Here is an 11191-nt window from a genome sequence, read left to right as displayed (position 1 = left end):
TTCTCTTCAAATTACCGACAGGGAAACGGATCCGTTCGGAGTCCTACACCCAGAACACTGAGGGACCTTCAAGTGTTAATCTGGATCAACCAGCTAATCACAGATGGCAGCCTGGTAGATCTGGGAGTGTCAGCTTTGGAGGCCCCTCTGGCCCCTGCCTGGTCTGCTTAGGGAATACTCCATCAGTGCAATGCTGCCTCCCCTTGCCCTCGTTCCTCCTCTCCCTATCCCTTACTGCCTTTGGGAGAAATAAGAAGCTGACTCCCTTGCCAAGGACCCAGAGGCCCTGTTCTTCCAGGAGGCAACAGGCCTGGCATTTCTGGTGCCCGTCTTTATATATGGTGTTCCCGGCCAGACCGCTGAGGGCTGTTCGTCTCCCTGGCTCTCTAACGGGCCGGGTACCACTGTCACTGTTTGGTGTTGTCCAAGCGGACATGGTCATCGTGTCCCCCTGCCCTGGCATTCTGCTCCTGGTGGTACGGGAAGAAGAAGCAACTCCACAGAACATTTTTCAGGAGGTGAGGTTTTTATTCTACGTTATTGGTAATGACAGGGAATTGGGTCGAGACTCCTCCTCCACAATCCCATAGGAAGAACAATCGGGAGAATTATGTACACCTAGAGTGGGCAGCTAAGGCTAGCTCCTCCTGGGACGTGGCAGGAGAGATGCAGGCTCAGGCCACGGGAGCCAGGCCAACCTGGTTGTTTGCCCTGTCAAACACGGCAAAGTACTGGCGGATGAAGACATCACCCAGGATCCACAGCTCTCCGGAGGCGGTGGGGAGGTTCATGCCCTGGAAGCCGCTGACACAGCCCTGTTGGCTCTGGAGAAAAGGAGGATAAAGCTGGAGATGGGGCACAGGCTCAGCAGTGACAAGGTGCCGAGTACAGAGCAGCAGGGCCGGCGGCCACCACAAGGCACGTGCACGGAAGAACTCCCCGGCTTGTGTCCGGGGGCGGGCGGCGGGGGGTCTGCCTGTATCAGCTGTTTTCTCTCCTATTGGTTTCCAGGCACTACTAGACATTTTTCAGCGTTTCTGGTGATGTCCAAACCTCGACATTAGCGTGAGAGCTAAGAGGTTTAGGGAGAAGTCAGCTACTGTGAAGAACTTTGGAAGCCCTGATGACACAGCCTTTTCCCATTCTGACCCCATCCAGTGGCAAAACACATCACTGTTCGTCCTTTTCAGTTACTACGGCCTACGGGCCCCCACCCTGGCTGCACGTTAGAACCGCCTGGGGAGTTTTGGAACCACCCCCTCCACCACTACCCCTGCTAATTAATCAGCATCCCTGGGGGACAGCCTGGTACTACATACTTCTTGCTGAACGACATTGACCCACTGGGTCAGTGAAGCATTGTCCTGTGGCTCATACTCTACCAAGTAAAGATTTGTTACTTGTAGAGACAGTGGGAGCATCATAAACCCTGACCCTATGGAATGTATGGTTTCCATTTGCTCAACACTTTGTAGCTTTGATGCGGTGGGTCCTTCTCTGTTACCCTAACCGCATTCTGAGGGTGGAGAACACTGACCTCTCTCATTTCTAGACCAGGAAACTGAGGGCCGGGAGAGGTTGCAGCTTGCTTGGAATCAATGAGCTAGTTATCGAGACCCAGGGCTTGGACTCAGGTGTCCAACCAGAAATTCTCTTTTCCTGCCACCTGCCTTTGCCTCCCTTTTCCCCTTGGGGGGCCCTGCGTCCACATTTTCATTCATACTTTCATTTTAAATGCATTCTTTCTCTCTGGAGGCTGTCCAGAACAGAAGTCAGCTTCAGCCTGTGGAAGTACACTTTCTCTTGTGCGGAGTCTGGGAGTAGAAGGGTGCGGTGGTATGTGGCCACAGTCTCTGCAGGCACATGTGGGTGCCTGGACCGGAGCCTCCTTACCTGTAGGATGTAGGCACTGGGAGGCAGAGGGTACTGGATGCCGTTGATGGTGAAGACGATGTCAGGCAGGCTGTTGATGGCTGAGCAGCTGATCACCATCTAGAAAGAGTGATGGTTAGGAGGACTTCTGTTTCTTCTACGTGGCAGACCTACCACTTGGGTCTAGAACGGGAAAGTCACGGCTGGACTCACCTGGCCGTATGAGTTCTGGCTGGCTCCAATGTAGCTCTGGATGTTGGCAATGGCATTGGTTGGTCCAGCCAGCAGAGAGGTGCCTGTGTCAACAATGGCCTGGCAGCCATCACTGCAAGCGATGGCCTGTCCGTTCATGGTAACACTAAGGATGAGATGCAAGTAAGGATCCCCTGAGTCCCCAGGGTATATCTCCCCAGGGAGGAACCAGGTGTCCCCAGAGGGTCCCTCCTTCCGTCCATTGGCCAATACATGAAATTCCAGCAGCTCTTATTCATGCATGCATTCTGTTAGTCAACAAATATTGACTGAGTGCCTGCTCTGAGCTAGGCATGGGAGATGCAAAACCAGACAGCTGCATGGTTCTGGGCTGCAGAGAACACACAGTCTGGCTGGAAAGATAGGTTATGATTGAGTAGGAACAGGAGCAGCAGGACACATGGCAGGGCAACAGAAGCATAATCCAGGGGGAGGGTGGTGGTGCTGAGCGGCTAGGGATGGCTTCTCAGGGAAGCAGAGCCCCAGAGGCTGCTGAGATGGTGCAGAGCTGCAAGAGGACGTCATGGGCAGAGAGTGATGGAGATGCGGAGCACAGCAGGAGGTGAAAGAGGTGATGAAGTTTTAGCATGGCTGGGGCAGACACATGGTGACCAGCGTGTGCCAGGTTGTCCAGGACCATCCTGGTTTTAGTACTACAAGCCCTAAGAAACTGGCATCCAGTTTCCTGGCATCCCAGGAAACTGCTCATTCCTGGGCAAACCTGGGCAGTTGGTCCCCCCAGGAGGCCAGCTGGGTGATGAGTGGTTGGGGAAGGAGTCTGCGTGGGGGAGGGGCAGGCCCCAAAGGGGAAAGTGGAAAGGATGCCCTGAAACAATTCAGCCCCTTCACCCTAGGGTGGGAGGGGCATGTATCAGTTCAAGGTCCCTTAAGTGCTGGGATGTGTGGATATGTATGCTGGTAGGTTGTCTGGCTTCTTTGACCAGAAGGGAAGTGGCTGTCTCACGGTTGCAGAGCATCTGGGGGTCCCAGGCAGCTCTGCTCCTCCAGTGAGTTACTTTCCTTGCGGTCTCTCTGGCGTGGTCAACTTGTATGTTCTTCCCTTGGGGTACAGTTCTCTGTGTTGGCTGTTCTGGGGGGTGATTCTAGAAAGCTCAGTTACCTACGAGTCTATATGGAAAAGAGACCTGCCCATGTCAGGATGTTAGTCATCCATGGTGCTCTGACCTGTCCACGGTGATCTGCCAATAACCCTCGACAGAAACGGGCACCCAGTTCAGGTTTCCACTGTAGTAAGAAGAATCGATGCCACCAAACATCACCACGCTGCCACTCTGGTCATCGCTATGGAAAGTGGGGATAAAAGATAGAAATTCATTCATTCATTCATCAACCTGAACATCTCTTAGGTGCATCCTGAGAGCCACCCTCGATTGGGTTCTTGCTAGTGCCAGGAGCTGTGCCGAGGGTATGACAGACAGAGTCATTATTTTTATTTCCACTTTACAGCGAGGTTCAAAGACACGAGGCAACTTGCCCCAGGTCACACAGCCAGGGAGTGCCCAGGTCCTTCTGGTTCCAACATGTGTGGTTTCTATAGCATATTCACTCTCATTGCTGTGGGGACCTCAAGAGAAGTGAATGCATGGCAGTGTCCGCTTGTCTGCTCTCAGCCAGGAGCAGTTTCCAATTTGCTAACGTCTAGGATGTTTTTGATCATCATGGTTCGGCCGGGTACAGGGGTGCTCCCGGTAGCTAGTAGACAGAGGCCAGGGAAGCTGCTAGATATCCTGCGATGTAAGGACAGCCTCCGCGAGTGCACAGAATTCTGGGGTCTGTAACGTCCAGAGTGCTGCTAGAGAAAATCCTGATCGGTTGGAGAGATGAAAGAAATGCCTAAGTATCCGTAAAGGCAGGTTATGTGTAGGAGCAGATTGGAATATTAAGTGGGCAAGAGGAAGAACAAATGAATGGCTTCTCCTACTGTGAATTGCAGGAGTTCTTGCTACGGGGACATTCACTTTCTAGATCTCTGCAGTTTGGGGTGAGATAGGGAAGCAAAGGTGAGTGATGCTAAGAAATAAACCATGGAAGAACTGGCCACGGATAAAACAATCCCCACTCACCTAACCCCACCCTACCTCCCTGCAAGCGTCTGACCTTACAATGTAACCCGATGAGGTCGAGATTACAGCGGAACAGTTAGCAGCTCAAGAGCAAGGTTGAGCAGGACAAATTGCTTCAAGAGAGAACGATTTGTCAGAGGAAAATTGAGTGTCTCAAGAAAATTGATGACACCCTCTTATATTCTTGCATAAACCTTTACTCAACCAAACCGACCCTTGGCTTATTCTTTATTCATCCTTAGAATTAACTCAAAGTCACTGGCAGAACTAGGTTTTTCTTATTTTTATTTTTTTTTTATTTTTATTTTTTTCAGAACTAGGTTTTGTTCACGAACAGAAGAAATTTGCTTTCATCATTTAAAAGTTCCCTTGTTCAGGATATAAGTCCTATTTTCATTTTTTTTTTTTTTTTTGCTATGGAATTTTGGCCTCCATTTTAAGTGGATTCACTAAATCCACTTCTGGGGGCCAGCAACGAGAGGACTGGTGCTGGGGAGCAAACGGCTAATGACATTCAATTGTGTAAGTCAAGGTGACAAGACTCACACTGGTCAAACAAGATGAATGGAGACCGTTCGTCAGGGAGGGATTTGCCACCGTCTCTAAGATTTACCTCTTGAGACTTAGACATTGACCTTTCAAATCCCTTGCTTGCTGAAATCCTATCCGCCTGCTCAGCCCCGGACAGCCCGTGCTATGGTCATGACTTCCCTGCCCAACTTACCTACTTAAGTAGACCGAGAAAAGGTCTTGGGAAACCAGACCTTCGTTCCACATGTTGTCAAAGACGGGTGTAGCTCCAGAAGCTGAAATCTGAGGGTAGGCCAGACCCAGGATGCCGTCGAAGGGAGCATAGTACAGGAAAGAGCCGGGCTCGGTCTCGCTCAGGCCAAAGATCTGATTGGTGTCTGCGATGCCTCCAACCTGAATTGGGGGAAACCAAGATTTTCACCATCAGCACGGTTGATTGAGCACAGCGGGGTGCCAGCCCCGGGCTCAGAGCATCCCTGTTTCATTTCAAGTAGGACCCAGCTTCCAGGGTGGCAGTCTGGAAGGGGGAAGGACTGGCCCTGGGAATGCTTGTTATTCTGCGGGAAGTAACCATTGCGATGGATCTCCAGATGGCCATGGTCTGCGGCGCAAAGTGAGGGTTTGCTGCAGATGGTCACCGTGTCTGCGTGTATGTTTCTAATGACTGGAAGCAGAGCCGACTCCAGACTAGTCAGAGAGCCCCTGACCCGTGCTGCACCCTGTGGGGGCAGGGGCTGGCCCTTTGGAGTTCTCCTGACTCGGGGAGGGGGGGGGAGTGGGGGGAGGAGGTGCTGAAAGAGAACTGAGACTTTTTGTCTTCTGCTCCTTTCCCCTACCTAACATGTGACTTGGGGGTACGAGGTTGGCTTCTGGCTTCCGCTGCCCCACCCCCTTACCCACTACTGCCCCACCTCAAAATGTCTGTGATGTCCTTTCCACTTCCCCTCCTGCGATCCCTCTCAGGTTACTTGGTGGTCACTGAGACCCGTGTTGCTTGAGTAAGCTAGCTCGGCAGGGGGTGCGCTGTGGCCACCAGGGTCCTGGGCAGACGGCTTCAGGGCTGGGTGGGATCGGGGGGGCAGGCTGGCAGGTGCTCACCTGGACGGTGTCGTATCCCAGGATGCCTGTCATGCTGCCGGTGCCGTAGGCGATGGAGACTGGCCGGTTGGTGCCCTGGTAGGTGGAGGACTCCTGAGGGTTGAAGCGGTTGTGGTTGGCTGCCAGGACGAGAAGTAACAAAGGCAAACTTGAAAAGCTGAGTGAGACTCATGGGCTGAGCAGGTCTTCTTCGGGTGGGAGGGTGGGGGCTTTGGAGGAGAAATGTAACCTTCCCCCAGACTTTAGAGCCTAAGTGTTCCCAGGTACCACTTCTGCTCGTTGGGCCAGTCGCCCCGAGGACCCCCAGGCAGTGCGGGTGAGTGAGCAGAGCAGGCTCCCAGCCGCCCATGGTGCTGAGCACTGTCGCACTTCTCTCTGCCGGGGACTGACTCCCGACGGCGGGGACCGTGTGTAGGTTACCCCTTATCCCTGGCACCTAAGCCCAGTGCCTGGTATGTAGTAGGTGCTCAGCAAACGCCTGTCGGGTGAATCCCTGAGTGACTCCCGCAGGCTTGAGGACGGACCTATCGGAAGCCCCCGGGTGCTCTGGGCTCCCGGGTGGGGTGGTGGCGGGGAGCCCGGGCAGGCCAGGGCCAAACACTCACAGCAGGCAGGACTGGAGCAGTAGACCGAGGGCACCCACAGGTTGGAAGAGCCGGTGTCAAAGATGACGGTGAACTCCTGAGGAGGAGTGCCGATGCCGATGGTGCCGAAGTACTCCATCTGTCAGGGCGGGGGGCACAGTCCGGTCGGGCCTCCCCGGGGCCGCTGCCGGCGCTGCTGCTCGGCCCACCCTCTCGCCTTGCCCTTCCCTGTTCCAGCCTTTCTCTCCCTGTCCAACGCTTCCATCCTCTAAGACCCAGCCTGGCCTCCCCTCCTCCCGGGAGTCTCCCCGATTGCTCCCCCGTTACCCTCTGTTCTCGTTGAAGCACCACAAACACCCAGTAATAACCTGCTGTCCTCTCTTCAGCTCTTGTCTTGTGTATCTTAGTCCCGTCAGCCTAGAGAATGCCCGTTCTCAGAAAGGGCTAGAACCCCACGTACCCATCAGGGTAGAGGCTGAAATGCCTTTTCATTGAATCGCTGGTGGGGAGATAAACGAGTCACCTACTGATGGGAACCCCTCGAGCTGTCTGCTCCTAAATCTACGTATGTGTAGCAGGTTCAAGAAAGGACGCAGTCAGGATTGTTGGTCTCAGGGCTGGCATTATCTCCCCTGCCAGCTCTGTTCCAGCCCCACTGGGCTTTCTATTCTTTGATGGTAACAAGCTCATTCCCCTCCCAGGGCCTCGGCACTTGGTATTCCTTGTGCTAGGCGAAGTTTATTCTAGATCTTTCCTTGGCTGGCTCCTACTTGTCACTCATTCAGAGCCCCAGTCAAATGTCACCTCTGCCAAGAGGCCCTCCCTGATTACTTTATCTAAATTTGCCCCTCCCTCATTTTTCTTCTTCCTTTTACTCTAATTAATTTTTCTTTGTGACCCTTGTCATTACCAGAAATTATCTTACATACTTCTTTGTCTCTTCTCTGTCTTGCCCTCTAGAATATAAGCTCTATGAACTTTACTTATTCACTATCATCTCCTTAGCTCCTTGCACAGAGCCTCTGGCACATAGTAGGTGGTTTATAAATATTTGTTAAGTGACCAGGTGGGCTGACTTTACCAAGCTCTGACCAAGGGTCAGGCCCTGGGCTGAGCACTCCAGAAAACATTATTGCCTTATTTACTTGCAGCGACCCCCTGATGGTAGATATGAGTGGCTCTGTTTTACAAAGATGCTGAGGCTCACTCAAAATTCAAATGACTTGCCCAAGGTCATGCGGGCAGGAAGCATTTGAGCCTGGCTCTGCACCGGGTCTGGCAGATTGTGTAGGCTAAACTCTCAACAACAGGCAACCTGGTTTCACACCCTGGGCCTAATGCCATTCACACTAGGGACACGCAATATCTACTGAAGGACAGGTGTGGCCATTGACTCTCAAATGAAAGAGTCAGAGTGATCTTTCTGAAGCTCCAGTCTGGGCGTGTCAACCCTCCTGGTTAAGACAATTCGGCAGCAAGCCATCATGAGACTCGTCTTTGGCTCCTCTCACCCGCCCCTCAGGTCTTGCTTGTGCCTCTCTCTCCTTCTCTGCTCTCCATGAACTCCAGCCTCCTTTCCTCAAATGCCCTCTGTTCCCCGCTGTCACGGGGTCTGGCACAAGCTGCCAGCCCTCTGGGACTCTCTCCTGTCCCCTAGAAAGCCCTGCTCTACCTTTGCTGTTTGCTCTAACCACTTGCCCATAGTTTGAGTGAGACCTTTACTGTACAGCCCTCGGCCTGCTTTACTTGGCATGGTTTGTGAGGCTCCCTGATTACTGTCTGTCTCTCCTTATAGAACGAGTGTGAGCAGCATGAGGGCAGGGGCTGTGCCTGGTTTTGCTCTGCACTGAGCCCAGCACAGTGCCCGACACATAAGGAGGTGCTCTGGACGCATAGACACTGGATGAATGAACCAAAGAACAGATGAAAGCTACGGCTCTGATTGCAAGTCTTCCTGCAACCCCCATGCCTCTGAGGTCCTGGGAGCAGCCACCTAGGTTACTGCCTGGGAGCCCTAGCCCATCCTCCAAGACCCCTGGGAGCCCCTCTCTCCTCCAAGGCTGCGTCCTTGGAGCTGCCCCACTGCCATCCCTGGGGACTCACATCCATGTAGTTCTTTAGGGACTGAGTGGCCAACACAGTAGGCTCTTGGGGGAAGTACTTGCTGGCTGGGTTGGGGCTCTGGTTCTTCAGGAAGTCATTTAGGAGGCCATGCTCGATCAGGTTCTGCCTCAAGGACTTCTTTCTGACCAGGGGAACCCTGTGGCAAAGCAGTTGCAAACAGGTCGTTTGGAAGAGGAAGAGTAATTAGGCAAGGAATCTGCTCACGGGGTGCTCTGGAAGCCTCGGAAGGAAAAGGAAGCTGGCCCAAGAGAGGAAGGAGGAGGGAAGCCAAGAGGAGAGATGCTTCCCTTTTGGGCACACTAATGCAAAGAGGGGAAGTGGTTGCCCAGAGTCACCAGCCCGGTGCTGGAGCGAGAAGCCAGCCTGGGAAGGACTTTAGACTTGTGTCAGCAGCGCTGCCTCCCCCAAAGGGCAGAGAGACGAGAAGGGAGGCTGGAGGTGGTGAAACAGAAAGGATTTGGATGAGGGAAGAAGGAAGACAAACGCAAGGGAAAAGAAAGGAAGGTGACAGGCAGCAGAAGGAAGAGCCTAGGGAAGCTCTTCCGGGTGCTGCGAGTCCCCCAGACTCACTTGATGATAGCGCACTCAGAGAGTGCCACCAAGCTGATCAGCAGCAGCCACTTCATGGTTCTTCTCAGGTCCCAATCTCCAGAGAAGGGTAGATGGGTGGAAAGTGTACAGAAGCAGGCAGGAGTTGCTCCTTATATACAGTCCATGTTCTTAGGGATCAGCCTTATCAGCCTTCAAATGTCACCCAGAATTGTAACCCCAAACAGAAAATTTCCCGATAAGATTGTCCCCGCCCCTCAGCTCTGATCTGAGAAGTTTCCAATTGAGTAGATTTCCACTGTAACCATACCCCACGGTTGGGATGGACCTGCAGAGAGCAAGCTATGGAGCGGTGGCTTATTACTTAAATAATGGAATTCATTAAAACTTGACAAGCTGAATGTTTTGACAGAATTGGTCTAAAGTGCACTTAACATTGAGCAGATGGCAAGGGGGGCTCATTGTACCCTGCTCTGCCCCTGTGGGATGGACGGTGGGATTCTCGGAGGACAGTTCCCCACTCAGTGATGAACCATGTTTCTGGAGCTGCTACCCCAAAGCACGGGCCTAGGTCAGTGATTCAGACCTCAGGACACATTTCCACATAGAAATGTCCTCATGTGGAAATATAGGGTGTCAAATTAGCCTACGGCCCTATTATGTTCTTGTTTCTCACGGCAATTGGGCTGACTCTTGGGAAAGTGGTGGAGAGGAACAAGTGGGAGAATACTGCCTTCCTTTGCTGGAGGAAGCAAACCTGCACCAGGCTGGAATCTGCACCTTCCACATTCTTACCCCTTCTCTCCCTAGGGCTCCTCTCTCACCCTCCCAGGTGGCTGGAAGCCTCCATCTTGAAGATCCCACTAGAGTCTGTGTCTCCCAGGTGCTCCATGCTTAAAATGTGATCGAATCAGCTACAGTGGAGCAAAGCCATCCGGGCAAATTCATACTAGCACGTGAATGACTTCAAAGAGGGTCCTCTTTAAGAAAAAAAAAAAAAAAAGAGGATCCTCTTATTAGAAGAGGATACTTACCAACTCACAGGATTCTCTACCTTGTGGGATTTATTCAGTTGACAAAATAGAAAATTTTGATTCAGAAATTGTAGGGGAGGGAGGTCAGCAGCAAGCCCTATCTGTGGGTCTTGTTTTGAAATCAGATTCCCTGGGCCACCCCTGTTTTTTCCAAATCAGGAGACATAGATTTCATGAAAGCCCCAAATATCCCCCAGTGCCTCTGGGTGAGTGTGGAGCCGTGGGCAGTGTGGATCAAGGTTGGGACCAGGGGTGGTTAGTCCAAAGCACACTTGCATTTCAGACTTCCCTCTTAAGACATCTCTGGGCCCCAAATGTGGATCCTTGCGCCATAATCTCCACATTCAGGTATTTTGATATCTGCTTCCTGTCTTCTCTCTTTCTTCCCCCTCCAGACTTTCTCACCCTGACTTGTGAACTGATCTCAGCACTTATGTGGTCAAGCCTATGGTCCGACAGATGCTTGCCTAAGTTCTGGAAGCATTAGATGAAACCCCTGGCTCAAAGCTGCCACTGGCCAGGAGGGAGTATGGGTTGGGGGCTACTCATCAGGACTTCAAGAGGGTCTTGCACTGGGTGGTGGGTACATGGGTGCTCATTACTCTTTATACTTGATGTAATATGTGTATCTGAAACCATTCATAATTCTTTAAAAAAATTTATTCAGAGAGAGAGGCAGAGGCACAGGCAGAGGGAGAAGCAGGCTCCATGTAGGGAGCCTGACGTGGGACTGGATCCCGGGTCTCCAGGATCACGCCCTGGGCTGCAGGTGGCGCTAAACCGCTGCGCCACTGGGGCTGCCCTCATAATAAATTTTTAAAAAAGAAAGGAGGACCAAGCCTTTTGCACCCACTTCTCAATTTAGACATGAAGGGAACTGCGGGTGGGCGATAGCAGGGACCATCAGGATTGAGATGCAATGAATGAATGAAGATCATGCATGTTTTATTCATCTTTCATTTCCCTCAGTAGATTATATGGTGCATGGAGTGTTCATCACCATGTTTTGATGAATCCCAGGCAAAGCTGGGCTTAGTTAAGAGCAGGTTGTAGGGGGCACCTG

The 11191-nt window shown here is 52.3% G+C and overlaps 1 protein-coding gene across 1 annotated transcript; it reads right to left on the bottom strand.

The window, feature by feature from the left end:
• Positions 1–507: 507 nt before the first annotated feature.
• Positions 508–9272, bottom strand: LOC144292109 (pepsin A). Its single transcript, XM_077861851.1, has 9 exons — positions 9116–9272; positions 8525–8681; positions 6443–6560; positions 5838–5956; positions 4933–5132; positions 3310–3426; positions 2086–2230; positions 1894–1992; positions 508–824 (listed from the first exon to the last, which is right to left on the bottom strand). Exons 1-9 carry the CDS (start codon positions 9169–9171, stop codon positions 675–677), a joined length of 1161 nt encoding a protein of 386 aa, XP_077717977.1. The 5' UTR covers positions 9172–9272; the 3' UTR covers positions 508–674.
• Between the last annotated feature and the right edge of the window lie 1919 nt (positions 9273–11191).

Source organism: Canis aureus, chromosome 21 (assembly GCF_053574225.1).
Source record: "Canis aureus isolate CA01 chromosome 21, VMU_Caureus_v.1.0, whole genome shotgun sequence".
NCBI classification, from domain to species: domain Eukaryota; kingdom Metazoa; phylum Chordata; class Mammalia; order Carnivora; family Canidae; genus Canis; species Canis aureus.
The sequence above is the reverse complement of the archived record's forward strand: the minus strand, read 5'-3'. Positions and strand labels throughout refer to the sequence as shown.

Excerpts from the sequence above, each read along its gene's own strand:
- LOC144292109 (XM_077861851.1), bottom strand. The coding sequence starts at position 9,171 with ATGAAGTGGCTGCTGCTGATCAGCTTGGTGGCACTCTCTGAGTGCGCT. Across the intron at positions 6,561-8,524 it reads CCCTAAAGAACTACATGGAT|ATGGAGTACTTCGGCACCAT; the intron begins GTGAGTCCCCAG and ends CCGCCCTGACAG. Across the intron at positions 1,993-2,085 it reads GCCAGAACTCATACGGCCAG|ATGGTGATCAGCTGCTCAGC; the intron begins GTGAGTCCAGCC and ends CACTCTTTCTAG.